At 42.8% G+C, this 17,774-nt stretch overlaps 1 protein-coding gene across 2 annotated transcripts in view; it reads right to left on the reverse strand.

Annotated features, from left to right (window-relative positions):
* LOC126524588 (uncharacterized) overlaps positions 1–17,774 on the reverse strand; it is a 51,233-nt gene that overhangs the window by 21,061 nt on the left and 12,398 nt on the right. For both annotated transcript variants that reach the window (XR_011893480.1, XM_050172887.3), the window contains exons 3-5: positions 15,376–15,558; positions 10,126–10,515; positions 3,194–3,507 (exon numbers count right to left, since the gene is read on the reverse strand). Coding sequence is in view for 1 of the 2 variants with exons in the window: in XM_050172887.3 (XP_050028844.1) it covers positions 3,194–3,507; positions 10,126–10,515; positions 15,376–15,558 (887 nt within the window). In the remaining variant the exon portion in view is untranslated. The remainder of the gene's footprint in view (positions 1–3,193; positions 3,508–10,125; positions 10,516–15,375; positions 15,559–17,774) is intronic.

Raw genomic sequence — 17,774 nt, forward strand, 5'->3', positions numbered from 1 at the left:
AACTTGCTGCGTCGGACCAGCACTCTGCTGCACTGCAATCTGCAGGTAGCTAGCCACAATGGTCAGCCTGCAAGCGGACAATATTCCCGAAAAGGCAGCTGTTCAAAAACCGGTACTCCATGAATGAAGGCACATTTGCGTGCCTCAGGCATCCCATTGCTGGTAACAGGCCCCATAATAACTGAACTGGCATAGTTCACAGCTTGCGGCTTCCCTATGTGAAACCTTCCAAGCTTACCCTTGTATAAAACACGCAATACTTTCATACACAAGGGGCACATCAGCACTGGGCTATAATTCGAATGTTTAAAAAAAATGTCACCATTGAATAAATGGCAGAAAACACCCTAGTTTGCTTAAAGCAAGAAAGGCCATTATTGAAGTGAATAGCCTTCTTTGGCTATTTCGCCCATTTTCGTAGTTGTGAGGGACAATGCATAGTCGAACCCGGCTATACCGAACTCGCAAAAAAGCGCCTATTAGTTCGATATAGGCATAATTCGATATAAGCCTGCTAGAGAATTGGACATCATAAAAGCACATAGCATTTATAAAATCACCTTATTGATGAAACTAACTTAGTTCCGCATTAAATAGTCCTGTATTTTCTTCTGCTTGGGCAATTTCACAGCCTACGACACATGCATTTCTCCACATTGTCTAAAGAGTCAAGAGCAGCTGAGGCGGCAACCTTCCACATTCACGCAGAAGCGCTGGTCTAGTGCGAGTGCACCAATCACCTCGGAGGATGTGGGCAAAGGATCATCGTTACTTTTCTCATTGTGTACACTTTCACTTGTGCTCAGTACGACGTCGGCAATGTAGTCTTCATTTTCAGGCTCTCCCGTGGTCACGACACCATCATCCGCACTCACAAATTCTTCGGCCGTTGATTCCTCAATGGCTTCCAGAAATTCTGACAGCTCGCTCCAAACTTCCGCAAGACCAGCAACAAATTTGTCGTACTCATCAGAATTTTCAGCCACCATCAGGCATGCAGAAGCCAGAACATCTGAAGCAATTTTGGGTGAACCATTTATACACGGCCATGCGTACGCATCGGGTGCCACGGACACCAGGTCGCGAGTTTGTCCACTTTAGCCCTAACCTCCCTCCCCCGTATTCTTCAAGATCGTGCTGAGAGTGCTCCGCGGAATCTTGCACGCTGCGGCGACATCCAACTTCTCATCGCGTTCGACTCGATTTGCAATTTCGAGCTTCACAATGAAAGGCAAATTCTGATGCTTCATCACGGCAACACTGCGGGAGAAGGCCCACAAGGCGCAAACACAATGAACCAGAAAAGCAGCGAGACGACTCGCACTTCCGCCATCTTGCACGACGAAGGCACAGGAGCCTCCGATTGGCTGTCTGAGCAAATGCTGCGGGCGGGCCAGGATCGTTTTTTGCAGGGGGGGTGTCGACAGCTCGCCCGACGCGGTACGGCCACAGTAGAGAGTGTGGTTGGATGGAGCCATGCCGCCGGGTTTTCCCGCCATCGTGAGGGAAAGCCAACTTCTAGGGGCACTTTTGCGGCGCTTGACGTTCGATATATCAGGAGTCGCAGCAATTTTCGTCCGATGTAAGCGTAATTTTTCCTATATGTACTCATTGTAACTATACTGTGTTCGATATACAGAATAATTCGATGTAAACAGGTTCAATACAGTCGGGACATCGCCACCACAGGTAAAAAATGTATTCTCAATATGAATACCTCGTTCCTGCAAATTTACAGCAGCTGTAGCATCAAATGATTTCAGAGCTCTATTTCCTTTTTTTTTCTTTTGTTCTATTTTTGCTTGGCACTGTGGCAACATTACAGAAAATTATCCTTCTACTGGCATCCTGCTTTTGGTTCTGCAAGTGACGTAAACTTGAAGCAGTCCCACTCAAAGAGGCAGCAGTGAATGACGGCACTTTTGGGCTATCACCTAATAAATCTGTTCAGCAGGCTTACAACAACACTACGCAATGTGCCACGTGTGCTACTGTGCAGATAGTTGAAGATGCTCATAGCGATACTGTTGGCAGTGATAAGTCATTCTGGCATGCCGCTTGGTGGTTATGTTCTTTGCTGAGGTCGCTGCCAGGCCACCGCGAGTTTCCAATGCTCATCCATATAGGCATAGCTGAACTCGCGCCAAAGCAGGAATCGTCGGTCGAATAGTCTCTCTACTTTACAAGAAGCTGGACAATCTTTCGTGGCACCGGGTGGCATTGGCCCCACCACGAGTTGGGGCAGGCAAGTTAAGCTTTACACAACAAAAAGTGATCGTGGTATGTGCTAACCGGTAGATATATGATGAGCCACTATAGCTTAAAGGGCCTCTCACCAGGCCACACAGCAAATTTTGGCTATACGCTGGAAGTTGTTGCGTGCCCTCTAAGGAGCGTTTACCACAAGTTTCCAAATTAGTTGCTCAATAGCAGAGATAGGAATGTTTCAAGTGCCGCTAAACCATGATTTCAGGAGGCGAGTGTCAGTGCAAACGTAGACATTCTCTCCACTTTCCACGTCTAACCTCCACAAGTGAAATTCTTTCCCTGCGTTCTTCCAAATCGGAGCTGGAGGATCGTGTGACAGATATGTCATGGGCTCCACCTTCTTTATTTTTTTCTCTTTTTCATGTTTTCGCTGAGTTGCGCACTTCTGGAGACGGTCTCGCATGTGAGCTGTTGTGTTTGTCTCGTTTCGCACAGTGAACAATTTTGTGTGTTCTGCACGGGAACACCTGAGAAGCGGTATAAGTCAGTTTCTTTCTCTTCTTGCAAGCGTGGGGAACAAGCAGACGAAACTGAAGTACAGCTCTCTTGCTACAGCACAAGTTAAAACAAAAACACACAGACAATCGATTTGCATGTTTTATTATTTCTCTAAACTTTAAATGGTCCAATGAAGCAACAGATTAAACAAATAACTGATGTTGCCTAGAATAATTCTCAAAATCATGTGTCACTGTGAGTGATGTCACAGTACTCGCTGTGATGTCACTCACATTAACTGTGATGTCACCCCCCCACCTTCCAGCTGCTCGACAACTGGGGGAGGGGGGGGCACGAAAAACAATTCAAATGCAGTGGGGGCTACTGAAACGTTTCTCTGGGGAGTGAAACTGCGCTGTGTTTGAAGTTGTTGCAGTCGGCACAGCAACGCCTTCTACAGTGGCATTTGTGCCGCGCGACAACCTACCTTGTAAGCGAAGACCTTCCGTTTATTGTCCCGGATGTGCTTCTTAATGGTTTGCCGCAAGCTCTTATCCACGTGCCAAGCACACAAGAGGTGTTGCTGAGGCTGCCCCATCACTTCTTGCCAAGCGTTGTTGAATGTAGGTACGTCGTCAGTCATGAAGGCTTTGGCTGCAACCGGGCCTGTCCTGGACCTGACTGCCGCAAAGAAGATGCACATGGCTTTCTGGTCCGTGCGATTGGTAATACAGTATGCCACTGGAAACCCAGCACCACCTTCATCCAAGCCAAGCACTGTTATAACCTGCAAGTCAAGCCCTGAAAAAAAAAGTTTACAAAATAAAGAAAGACTGGGTTGTAGTGGAGGAAGTGTGGAAGGTAAACAAAAAGATCACCGATTATTACGATACTCCCTAATGCGAAATTTGTGCGCAGCTCTACACGTTTTCATTTCGCAATATATTGGCTGGCGCAGGCGATCTGTCTTCTGCGACACATTGCAAACGGAGCCAAGCGTGGTGCGACTGCCTCGTTAATCGGGAGATCGCGAAAGACAGCGCATCGATGATGGGTGGGCACGATTCACAGCAGTTGCTGCAAAGAGACCTCCACTAATGCAGTGCTTCGTTTTCATACATAGTATTGTTGGACGTGTGCACCGCACGCCATTGGTGAGCAGACGATGTGCGCTACTCTGGCGGCCATCTTGTAGCCATCATCGCTGCGGAACGGCACTAAGCTTTTCTTCTTACGCTTTTACCATACCCTGCTCCTCCACTTTCCGCCTGATGCCTTCACTGTAGCTTCCTCCTCCCCTTTCCTCCTCGCGCTCTTCGATTTTCATCCCCCAGTGTGCTCCTTGTTCACTCTTTCATCCTTCACTTTGCTCGTTTGCTCAGTTAAGACGACACTGAGGCACTCCGACGCTCAACACAGGAACGGGCGCTTAATAGCTGCACTCTAAAATGCTGGTTGAAATGTACTTAAGTAGTACTCCTACGTACTCCTAGGTAGCCATTTTATTTGTGCAGGCTGCTTGTGGGCGAAAATTAACAAAAGCACTGTTAGACACCGTGAAATGCCACCCATGCTGTCTTGCTGTTGATGCGAGCAATTATAATTGAGATTGTGCACAAAGGAACGTGTTCGGCAAACATACTTTGCAGGAACCTACAAGGTGGAGGTTTACACCTCAAATGGTACTTTTGTCAGACACGTGAGCGGTGCAGCTTACAGTCCTAGAACATTTATTTTTTTTCATTCCATTTGCCAAAATTTGCAACCTGTCAATGTTCAGGCAGTTACCTTTATTCACACGTAAAAACTCATAATTTTCTATGGGCACTTTATTTATAAGTGATAATTTATATTTCATATTTTTAATCTTCCTGCTTTCGCATAGGACACACAATTCAATGACACAAAGCGATTCTGTTCCTTAAGAAAAAAAATAGTTCATTTAAAAGAACTCATTAAAAGCGGTCAAGTGGAGGTGACATTTGGGCGCAGATAAAAAATATTGTTAAGGAAGGATGAAAAAAGAGAGAAGAAGAAGATCGCGCGATGCTGGCTGCTGCGTATTGGCGGTTAGCCATCTTAACTACTCTGACTCATTTCGTATATATACTGTAAATACACTCTTTGTATACTCCCAACATCCTCGCATTTCCTGGTGAGCATTTCCTGGTGAGCATTTCCTGGTGAGCATTTCCTTGGTGAGCAAAAAAAACTTATTAAGTTATATCATTGTCTACATGAAAAATATTTTTTAATGTAGTTTACAAATGACTGCAAAAATGCTGCATTTTTCGATTTCTGTTAGGTTTCTGATGCCATCTGCATGTCTTGGCTTCACAAAATTGGGAGCATGGATATGTTTTTAGGTGTCAAGAAAAGCCTCCGTATATTTAGAGATCCAGTGATGACAAACAAAAAATTATGACACAGGACTTTCACGCTGCAAAACAGTGACATCTTCTATTTAAAAAAAAAGGCAAAACAATATTCATCAAGGTCTTGCACGTAACATGTTGTGCAAATGTAATAAGAAAAGACGCACTGCACTGCTTGGTTCGTAACGAACATTTAAATTTCTTGCAACCAGAAAAGTTGCTCTGAAGATACGCTTGAATGCAACTTTCTTTCATTCTAAGAACATTTTATAGGAACTAAGTAGTTTGAACAACATGCACTATCTGAGCTTGCACTGATGGTGAACAGCAGAGCTCCTACACAAGTCCCTGCCAAATAAAAGGCACAACTTTTCTCAAGTTTAAACATGTTTTCCACAAGCAATGTTTTCTCACTGTTTGTACTCGTGGGCATTTAAGAAAATTGTTATTTTTTTTATTCTGGAGCCCAATCAGCAAGCACAAATTTTCACTTTTAACTCCATTACAAAGTTACAGTAGTATTGCTGATACAATAGTATTGCAGTAGAATATTATCTATATTACTGTTGCATGTTCCACTGAGTGTTATCTAAAAGAAAGTTAATTTTAAGCAGGTGCAATTGACATTTCTAAGCTTTCAACCATGTGATCATGTAATTTGCTCCATAATGGATACCTAGAAAAACAAAACAAATTTGACAGCTAAGGAAAGAACTGTCTTACTGTGAATTTCAAGAAGCCAAGATGTACGGAGGACCATACAAAGTTCTGAACTCTGTCGAGTTTAACAAGTAGTACTGCATTTTGAAGATACCTAAAAAATTGTGCAAAAGCCATCGACGATGATTGTCAATGTAAGGTAATAGTCTGAACAAACAGCGAAAGAGTCTGACCATAGACCGCCAATCGCGAAAATAGCCGTAAGAGCTAAAGAAAGCTATTCGCTTTAATATACGCTTTCTGATAATCACAGAAAATGGTGTAGCAAACTTCATATTTGCTATATCATGGCATTTGTGCATCAGATCCTTCCTGTGAGGCTTTGTACGCAACTGCCAATTTAAGAAAAATCCACTGTGCAAAAAGAGGCCAACCACAGCATAGCAACCTTCTGTGACCGCTTTTTTTTCTTCTGCATTACTATTCTTTTTATTGGGCAATAAAATATAATTTTGCTGTATTTAACTGTGTGCATGTGATATATGGTATATGAAATTTCTAAATTTAGAAATATATATATATACAACCTTTCTGATCTGTCATAGCGTTTGCCTTTACATATTGTTTTTAATACTGTGCTTCTATATATATACCTTTTATGTCATTTTATGTGCCTCGTTTGTGGAACACATTGTGGCAGTACCCTTTTGCTGTTTCTGTCTAAGCTCGGTCTATTTACACGTACCTGCCTCGCAACACTCTTCTGCTAAGCTGGGCAGGAAAGTCATGCCATGTGGCACAGACCTCTGCAGCAAGACTTCTAGCTCTCCTTCCGTATGGCGAGGAATTAAATGTATATTCGAATGTGTATCGTCGCCTTTTCCCGCTCTCCATGTAATGCCCACTGGGCTTCTAGAGCACTGAAATATGTAAATCAAATAAATAAACAAGCAGTTTCGCCCATTGCAGAGCTCAGTGAATGCTGTGGTGGCCTAACATAACGACTTTGCACCCAACTGCTGTGACAGCTGCATTTAAAACATGCAAAATACAAGAACATGTGTGTGGTTATCACATCGTAACGCATGCTGAAGAAGCCCAGGCAGTCAAAATCAACCTGTAGCCCTCCCAACAAATTATGCTTAACCCTTTAATGTACCCACCAAAGCACCTAATTTATTTTTGTCTGGAACATTACAAATGCATTCCCGATCAGGAATTGTTCACAGAAAGTTTAATCTGAAAGCTGACAAGGATTTTGTATGGGAGAAAAAAAAGTGGAAGGTTGTATCTCCCACTGTCCGCACAGACTATCTTTTTTTTTTCTTTTTTTTTCCTTTTTTTTTTTGAGGGGAGCATTAAATGGCTTCACTGCCCACTTCTACCTCCTCATAGCTAGCTGCCTGTAATATCATCAGAAGCAGCCTGTGTACAACTAGCACATTAGCCCTTCCAGGGTCAATTTTTTTCCTCATATGCAACCGCCCAGGGTCGATTTTCTTTATTGCAGATTCCAATTCTTCCAAGGAACCTATTTCGAAAAAAATTTACCATAATTTTTCTAGGGTGACCGTAAAATGAGAAAAAAATATTTTGCATTGGTATATATGTACTATTTATTCATGAATAACAACAATAAAAAAAGTAACTTATAAGAATTCAACATATGATGCATTGTTATAGTTCAAAGCTTAAAATATGCGCACATGAGAATATTTCGCAAGTCTCAAATGTTCCTGCTCCTACACTAAAATTTACGTCCATAGTGTAATCGAACTGCAAAGGTGAACGCACTCAAGAAAACTGTGTGGTTGCGTGCCCGTCAAAAAAGCAAAATCTGTGACAAACTTCCACTAATCTTCATCTTATCACTAACCAGAAGCAATTAGATATTGCAAGTCTCCCCCCCCCCTCCCCCCCCAAAAGTAAGAAAAGGAAACGCATGCATGGTGGCATCCTTCCTATGCTCACCCCTGTGAGCACTAAACGAGCGAGAAACAGGCAGAACAGGCAGCAGCCCTTTGAGCAATTAGTAACGAGATAGTCATCAGTTTTGCGAGCGCAAGAAGCCGAAACTTCCCGTGGAACAAAACCCAAACAACCACCTGCCCACCTGCGCACGCCAATGCACAAGCGATAGTATATAGACGCACCAGAGCAAACTAGCTTTAAAACAAATCATGCAACGAAAACTGAATGAAGGAGGCACGAGAAAACAATTCCCTGTACTTTCGCATAGTGGCAGCGCATGCCAGGAAAGAAAAAATTAGGAAATTGGCACGCTTTTTAAGCGTACAGGCGGCGCCGTAAATATACGGCATCGACCATTTTGGACTTGTTTGCGGCACCGTATATTTACGTCCTTGACCCTGAAAGGGTTAGACAGGATGAACAGAAATGTTTTGCATGTTTTCGCTGTACTTATTGAGCATCCTTTATACTTTCATCGTATTTCAAGGATGCCCATTATCACATCAGTTCTCAGGAAACAGATGCTCCTAGGAAAGCCTCAAATGCAACATGTTGCTTGCATATGATAGCGCTATGATGTGTACATAAGTCTAATGGATAAGCTGATATTGGTAGGCGGGGGCATGGCAAACTCGGACGCCTAACTTTACCAAAATCATAAAAGCCTGCAGCTGTCATGAAAACGTGTCTTTAAGTGTTTTCTGTGAACAAATACAAGAGGAAATGCGCTTGGGGGTCTCCTGTGTCTTTACTTGCGAAGGTTGTGGGTTCGGTTCCCACCTGCGGCAAGTTGTTTTTTTCATCCACTTTAATTTCCATTAATTTATCGTTTCTTTATTTCATTTATTAAGCACAAGTAATTTCTCCTATGTTGTCCTTGGTGTCAGTGTTTGTTGGCTTCTCATGATATGACTAATAAAAATCGGGGCCCTCGGTTAAGCCCCTCTTCAAGTTTTTGACTTAGGCAAGACATTTTGCTGAAAAAGGTTTCAAGTTATCATTGTGGTGCCTTGAACAAAGACGGAAGAAATAACACCATAGCAAAAATGAAAGAGGAAGTAATAAAAAGAGATTGCTGCAGCCGTTCCTGCTTTTTGATGAAATGAACGTGGATATACCAGTAAATGAAAAAAATTTCTAACAAGGTCCAGAGACATGGCTGCACAGAAAGCTCAATCATAGCTGTTATATTTTGCCACTACCGGGCTGCGAAGTTGCCATGAAACATGGGACTGTTGTGTCCCACTGTCCGGCAAGAGGTAATGAATCAGGTCTTCATATGCACAGCTCTCATCACGTCTTCTTAAGTGCGGGAATGAGGTGCACTGGAGTGCATCTGCACTGGCTGCTGCAACTGCTGCTGGTTCAACAAGACAATGTGCAAGTGTTTGCTTCTGAGTGTACGATAGCAAATCAGCAGTCTACGGTCCCTCACACTACTTGTTCTTTAGTTTCATGAAACCAATGAAAACACACACTCCACTCTACGTGAAAGGCTTCTAAGCGTTCGCTCAGCAATCAAGCTGGGCCAGTTCTATATCACTGCTTTTGTCACGTCACCATTGCCCGCTGTACCAGCCATCTTCTTCGCCAAGCAAAAAATAGGAACAATCAATGGTTTATATCACATTGACCATTAATAAAGACGAGGATAGGGGAAGAGAACACAAAATGACGACACGGGGTTGTTTTCTTCCCCTGTCCCCGTTTTTATTAGCGGTCAGTATGATATGCATTAAACAACAACTGGGCCAAACTGAAGTTCTTCCGAATCAATGGTTCGCCTAGTTGACAAAGAGTCTTGGATTCCAGTCTTGAACCATCTGCGCTTACAGTAAAAGGCGCAAATGCAAACCGTTCCCGCGCTCTAGACAGATGCGATGGCAGCTGTAATGCGTCGCTTGTAAGAACTGCGTGGCAGTGATGCGGACGGGAAATGCCGGGCACGTGGTGATGAGGAGCATAAGTGTGGGGCACCTTGTGCTTGCCATTCATGTCATCGCTACACTGAGCACTGAATTCATCTTATTCTGTATGCTATTGACAGAGAACTGCTTGAAACCTAATCAAGGCGTAAGAAAAGCTGAGCTAACAGAAAAACAGAAAGCATGGAAGAATGCCATTTATCCCATATAAGAGGTACCCATTGCGAACTGTTGCTTTAAACTGCAATTTTCTTTTTGTTACTACTATGATAACAATTTCAATTCTGTGGCTTTACGTGCCAAAACCACAAACTCATTACGAGGCCGTAGGGTGGGACTCTGGATTAACTTCGACCCACTTAGGATTCATTAAATGTGCACCTAAATGCAAGTACACGACCTCGAGCCCAGCAGTGCAATGGCATAGCCACTAAGCTACTAAGGCAGATTCTTTTTTCCTTTGAATTCGTTCATTACATGTTGCTCACCTGCCGCTCTTCCATGTGTTCCGTCAACACACACACGATCGGCTCCGACCATACTGAAAAGCTCCTGCTGCGGCAGGGTCATGATAACCAACATGAAGTCTCTGTCTTCCAAGAGCTCCTCACTGCTTCTGTCAAGAATGTCACTCTTGTCGGGCTGTCCTTGATGTTTGAAGAAGAGCACTGGGTTGTCCCTTTCCCCGTGCATCCTCTCGACCCAGAGCTGCACGCTGACATAGTCCTTGGCGTCCAGGCGCTCAGCATTTCTGGCGTCCCTCATAATGCTGTGGAGGTCCTGCCTGGTTATCCGGCTCATGCGATGGGATGTCTCATCCACGTTGCTTCGTGCATCCTCCAGTATTGCCTTCATGGGTACGCCCTCTCGAAGCTTGGCTAGAGAGAGAGAGATAGAAAAAATCTATGTGGGTCAACCAGAAATGCAATCGTTAAACCAACGGCAAAGAATCGTTAGCCCCTTTCAGGGTCGATTTTTTTCGCCGTATGCGACCGCCCAGGGGCGATTTTTTTTAATTGCAGATTTAAATTCTTTAGAGGGCCCTATTTCGAAAAAAATTTACCGCAATTTTTCTAGGGTGACCATAAAGCGAGAAAAAGATATTTCGCATTGGTATATATGAACTGTCTATTCATGAATAACAACAAGAAAAACAGGAAATAAACCTATAAGAATTAAAAATTTCATGCATTGTTAAACACATAGCTGAAAGCTTAGAAAATTCGCACATGAGAAAATTTCGCAAGTCTCAAATGTTCCTACTCTTACACTAATATTTACGTCCATAGCGTAATCGAACTAAGTAGGTGAACGCACTCAAGAAAACTGTTTGGTTGTGTGCCCGTCAAAAAACCAAATGTGTGACAAACTTTCGCTAATCTTCATCTTATCACCAACCAGAGGCAATTAGTTTTTGCGAGTCCCCCAAAAAAAAAAAAAAAGGAAATGCATGCATGGGGGCATCCTTCATATGCGCAGCCCTGTGAGCAATAAACGAGCGAGTAAAAGGCGGTTGCCCTTTGAGCAATTAGTAACGAGATAGCCATAAGTTTTGTGAGCGCAAGAAGCTGAAACCGCCCGTGGAACAAAACAGAAACTAGCCGCCGCCCGCCCGTGGACACACCAATCCGCGAGCGGTAGTATATAGACACGCCAGGGCAAACAAACTAGCTCTAAAACAAACCATGCAACAAAAACCAAGAGAGGGAGGTGAGAGGAAAAAATTCCATGTATTCCCACATAGTGGCAACACATGCCAGGAAAGAAAAAGTTAGGAAATCGGTGTGCTTTTTAAACGTACAGACGGCGCCGTAAATATATGGCATCGACCATTTTGGACTTGTTTGCGGCACCATAGTATATTTACGTCATTAACCCTGAAAGGGTTAAGGATGCAAAGAGCCAAGGTTGAAATTAAAAAAAAAAAAATTTATATAACTTAATTGACAGCCCTTTTTTCCTTGAATAATCAGTCCCACCGACTTACAATCAATGCGTCTATAATGTGGTATGTTAGATTATTTAAGTGATCTACATTCCTTCCCGTTGTTTTAGGCCAGCTTATTACACTGTTGTACTTCCTTGCAAAGACAGAGGCAAGCATTGCTACTGAGCAGACTTCAGCAGCAGCAGCAGCAGCAAAATTACGTGGATTCTTCAATGTTAATATTTGGTGCCATTAATAAACTGCAATGGTGACTATCGGCTACAGCATTAGAAAATATTATTACTAAGTCAGCAGCTGCCTTACAGCAAGTATGTTATTTTTGCAGGCATCAACTTGACAGCCAGGCTCTCAGTTTCATCATGCATAGTGCATAAACATTTTTTTTTTTTTCCGTAAAGGAAACATAATGTATTTTTATAACATTAAATGCCACAAAGAAGTGGAAGGGAAGATGGCAGCTGCAGTAGTGTTTTTGGTTAGAACGATGCTCCGCGCATCCAGCAAGTGTGGCTTTGGATTCCACCCGCGGAAAAGCTGTCTTTTCTGACACTTTCAACGCCTTTGTTAACCCTTTCAAGTGCCAATTACACCTGTTGATTAAAACCTTACTTTTACCGCATTTCTCGTATATTCAGAGCTACGAAAACTGTACAGCCGCAGAATGGATTAAGAATTTTAAATTCTTTAGCGAGTTTTGTCAAGTTTACAGAATGCGGACTCCATGCGAAAAACTAACTGCAGGAACCTCAGATATGAAAATATCAACTATTTCATATATATAGCAGTCTTAAGTAGCACCTACCCAGCCAATTGAAAATTATGCCTCGTGCAAAACACTGCGAGGAACAATGAGAGAAGTGAACCCACTACATACAATGGCATGTTCAGACCAAGCAAGAACACCCTGCCCACTCACTGTACTAAAGCATTCAGCACAAATTATTCAAATTTGAAGCGCGATTCCAATCAGAAGTGTTTAATGATGTTTGCGACACATCTTAAATATGATTACTTTCATCAATGCTTTTTCTGTTGCTACGCTACATACTGTCAGACACAATTGTGTACACGGCACCGTAAACTGTTAAATATGACAATTATTTACAATACTTTTTCAATCGGCAAAACCTGTTTACTACCCCTACACCTTCTGTGGCATCAGTGTCTGTCACTTTTCTAGCTCATAACCATTCATAGTGGCACACGACATTACAATTGTTAAAAAGGGTCGACTATTGTAACAGATGCACAGTGCTCCGGATAAGCTTGCATATAACATCACAGGGCATTTTCTCTGGTTTGGTTGATGCACTTTACTTTATTTAATTAGTGGCAACAAAAGCATTAGTCATATCTTTCAACAATTATTTAGATAGTTAAAGGGTCCCTGAAATGGTTTGGTCAAATTTTGTAGACGCGTAGGGTACAGCTAAAGTTAAGCACTCGCACCACAATTTATGTGAAACATCTCATATTAAGAGAGCTACGGACGATTACAAGTTACTCTCCTCCATAGTCATGCATTTTCTCCTAAACTCATTTGCCGAGTGATCGGGGCTAAGCTCCGCCTTCACTGGTTCCGCGTCATGCTGGCATGTCGTGTCATCGACTTCCGGTTCTCTAGGAGCAAGAGTGCAAAGCCTCTCCAAACTCTCTGCCAGCTGCTTGGCAGTCGACCCCAAGAGAGAGCTATCGAAGCAGCGCGCGTTGCGAGCATTCTGTCGTAGTGCCGAATGTGTCTGGTATTCCGGTAACCACAGGCAAGCCAGCTGTTTCAACGGAACGGTGGAGGCATAAACTCAAGCTGATGAAGGAACTTTAGCTTAGACGTATGTGAGCTGCCTGATCGGTCTCCACAGTCCAGCCACCCATTGGCGCAGAGCTTAACCAGCCGAACAAAGAGCTAATATTGCTGTAACCAAGTGTAAAACATTTTAAACATTTACAAAATCGTGTTAATGATTACACTCCTGCGAAAAATTTACACGAGCGGCAAAGAATACATTTTGTTACTGCTACTGTGTGTGGTTGAGCTCTGTGCCACCAGGTGGCTGCACCGTGCAGACCATTCACATTTGCGCTTCCGCTCATCCTGTCAAAAACACGCAAGGGCACACGGCCAGGCCCTGTCCCCTTGCGCTTGCGTTTACCTTAATACCGGACTCGCGAAACGCTATTGCATTAGTAATCTTCCGGTGTGAAGTGACGGCCACAAACACGCAAATCTTGATGCCGATCTGATAGCGGCAGTCCGATGCGCCGCAGCCAGTTCACTCGTCTGCTGCCTTGCAGAGGGACACGATGTCGCAGCTTAACATATTGCCAGTCGCTACGTTTGCAGTCCACAACGCAACAAAGTCGAATCATAGTGCTCGCGAAAAGACAGACCGACTCTGCCTGCGGAGCTCTCGTCAAAATGGAGCACATTGTAACACAAGCATACAACGCTTGCTGTGTGCTGGAAGTGATTAAGTGTAGTGAGAAATTGTTCTTGGGCATTCTCTTTCTGTTACATTCTTTTTATAGAAACAAATTAACTAACAATGCAACTATTACGAACATCATTTGTTCACCACATAGGTGGAAAAATTATAGATGGCACGCCCTGGGCAGCCAATCCGATAGCTCACCCCCATGACGTCAATTGAGTGATTTACATCATATGGGTAGAGGTGGCTGAAAATTCCACCGAGGAGTATGCTGCGATCGGCAGCAATGTACATTTTTAAAAACTTATAATAAATTACACGCTTTACGCGAAGCACTTAGATGCATCAATTAATGATGAGAAGGACCTACTGTAACGACTCAGTATGTTTGTAAAAAATCGACAAAATCGTTTCAGGGTCCCTTTAACTGATCAATCGTCCAGCCTTACAAGGAACACATACAGCTGTAACATTATGCTAAAATTGAGTGTCAAGCTGTTTTGCGGGGTCAGGTCTCTGCCTAATCATCCTAATGTCCTATTCGTTGTACTATGTCCACATAAATAATATATTATGAGCACAAAGATGTTAGCTATTCAGTCCTTGAACCCCACATAGTGGTAAAAAAATGAAAGCTGAGCTGAAATTTCACACTGAAACCGCATTTGTCACGGATCGGCTGTAATGGTTGTGCAAGGTTGCAGGTTTTACTGCAGCCTATAATGTTCACATTTTAATTGACGCAGAATGGACAGGCATGATTGTGTAGTTATATATTTCAGTTTATATTAAGTAATCCCCGTGGATGGAAGTTGTTCCGAGGCTTATTTACTGCGACTATTCTCATAGCCATTGGGCTGCATGGCGATGTTACACCCTAGCGATCCACTTAACTGCAAGCTGAAAAATTAAGCAGGAACAAAGAGAGCCACTGTGTGCTCTGCGGCTTGCAGGGCACCAGGAGGAACTACACCTGGCTTTTGGTACATGAAGGCAAGGCAAACAAATTATATCAACAATAACTAAAGCTACTGGCTGCAATAGGAGCAGTCATATGGGCAAAATAAATGTCAATGGCTTCACCAAGGAAGCTTTTAATCACACATAGTTGTTACCACAGCCAAATGTAATGGAATAAAATGGGCCAAGTTATAGGCTGTTTAGGGTGCCATTAACTATAATAGCCCACAGGCAGTGAAAGTGGCTTTGAATTATGAAAATGTGATGCATTTCTGATGCATTAACAATCGCTCTGGGTTTTTTCACTGCCTGATGTGGCATAGGCAGTGCTTTATACATGCGAGGTTTAAAACCCAAGAACTATCCTTCACGTGTTGATTAAGAGCAAAGCAGTTTCTTACCAGCAAGAGCACCTCTCTCCGACTTGGACAGAAAAACATGGCACAAGTCAAAGTCATGGCCCCTGTGCTTGCGTTGGAACGTCACACTAACTCCTGTCTTGGCTTCAGCAACAGTCATTGTTGCAAAACATATCTTTCCACATTTGATGCTTCCAGCCCGCTTCCTCTTCCGGTTTCCTACGGCTGAAGAAAATAATATATATATAATAGCCAGGTGGTTAATTCTCACTTATGTACTTGATTTAAGGTGCATGCTTCGCTAGCAAAATACCAGTAAAGACAAGAATAACTGTTTGTAGTAAATTAGTGAGAACCTCAGTAAGTCTGTAAGTGTTACTATTCTTATTGAGCCTCTTTATTGAATGAGAAGGCCTTGGATTATGTCCACCAGGGCAGGTATACAATGCATTTCTGTCCTATTCATTTGTCGTATGCCCCTCCATTCACTAGGGCTGCATCCCACCTAAGTTACTACTGGTGTTTGCCACTTGAAACCATTAAATTGTAAGAATAAACTAGAATCAAACAATTCAGATCATAGTATACTGGCTTTGGACTTCGCCAATTTTTGAGGCCAGGCCTGTTACAAATAATATGCATAGTTAACATGAGGAAGTAGTGACATGCAGCACGAGCAGGCATTCATATTTAAAACAGTGCCAAAAAACACGGACAAGGGAGGACACAGGACGAGCGCTCATCCTGCGTCCTCCCTTGTCCGTGTTTTTTGGCGCCGTTTTAAATATGAATGATCCGTACCAGCTAGCTCGCACCCAAACCCTTCTACGAGCAGGCAGACAAAGCAAGCAGTGCTCTTGAAACAAACCTTAAATGGGCAAACTTATGCCTTCAAAAGAAACAATAAAGCTTTGCTACAGTGACGAACATGGTCAACGGTTGTCCTTTACAGTGATACGGCTTGCAGCTGACCCTTGGTTCTATAGCGTCGTCTTTCATTATTTATTAGTTGGCAGTAAACATGCGCTATAAAAAGACATTGCAATCATTGGTGGGAGCCAGCAATACCAGCCATTTCTCCTATGTCTCTGTAGCCCTCGTTATATCCCTTCATGTTTTTATGCGAAGCACACGGAGCACTCCAACTGCTTTTATGCAAAAGGAGCATAATATAGCTCTAAAATTACTATTTTCCTGCCTTCCTTGTAAAGAATAAACGTAAGCATTGCCTGAATTTTGCATAGGAAAATTTACTTCTTTATTGCGAAGTACTTCAATGTCCCCGCTATCCTATTACAAGAGGGCATCAGCATGCATTTATTACTTTTCTTGCCACTGTAGCTTGCTAACACTATTTGTCATAATTTTCACCTGTAATACAGTACAAGAAAATTCTGTGGTCCTTTTAAAAGCTCTACTGTTGACACACATGGAGGAGAGTGGCTTTTACCAAGATGGGTTGATGCCGCAGGGGTTCTGCAGCCTCGTGTATACCTTGAACACGTCTTTAAGTGTGCCTCACACAGTCCTAAAGCACCTTAAATTCATCAACAGCCTTTGCATTGATGCCAGCAAAATGAAAACTTTAAAGACATTTTTGCACCACGATGTCTTTGAAGGATGTGTGCAAAGGCATTAGCAGATCTCTCATTGTGATTATTACCAGGATAGTGATTTGGGCAAGTTTTTCTAAGTACGCAGCGAGAATACAGCACAAAGCACAATGTATGGGCAGATGGACATGTGGTTAATGAAAATAAAAACACAAACACCGAATGTATATGAAAGTAAATGAAAGAATGTATATATAGGAACATAGGAATTAACAGTGTTATCGGACACAGTATTACAGACAGACAGCAATACTGGAAGGTCAATAAAACAGCAGAAACCTTTTGAAAAGACCAGGGGTGGGACTGGCCAATGTCATTTTGAAGCAATTTCTGTAGAAAGTAAAATTGCACTTTGGAGCAATTTGGGGCAGACTAAATTGTATTTTGGAGCAGCTTGGAGCAGAGTGAATTCGGAGCAATTTAGAGCAAATGAAATTTCATATTAAAGCAGTTTGGTGCAGGCCAGTCTTAATTTTGGTGGAATAATGGAATATGGCAGGACATTCCGAAACCAGGACGGAACATGGAATAAGCCAACACCAGCGCTGTACTGCAACTCTCTTAAGCAACCTATTAAGCTAAATTTTAAAGCAGATTACCCTGATACTAAAATCATCTAGTGCATGCAGAGTTTGGTAATACAGTCGAACCCACTTATAACGATACTGGTTTTAACAATATATCGGTTATAACAATGAGAGGCTGCTGCACCGTCGACTTCGTACGTTTTCCATGGTGAAATAACCCGCTTACTACAATTCCCCAGTGCCGCATTATCAGTTATAATGATGAAGTCTGGCTGCTGGGTGTCCGAGCCAAAAATTAGTA

This window comes from Dermacentor andersoni, chromosome 3 (genome assembly GCF_023375885.2).
Source record: "Dermacentor andersoni chromosome 3, qqDerAnde1_hic_scaffold, whole genome shotgun sequence".
Taxonomy (NCBI): Eukaryota; Metazoa; Arthropoda; class Arachnida; order Ixodida; family Ixodidae; genus Dermacentor; species Dermacentor andersoni.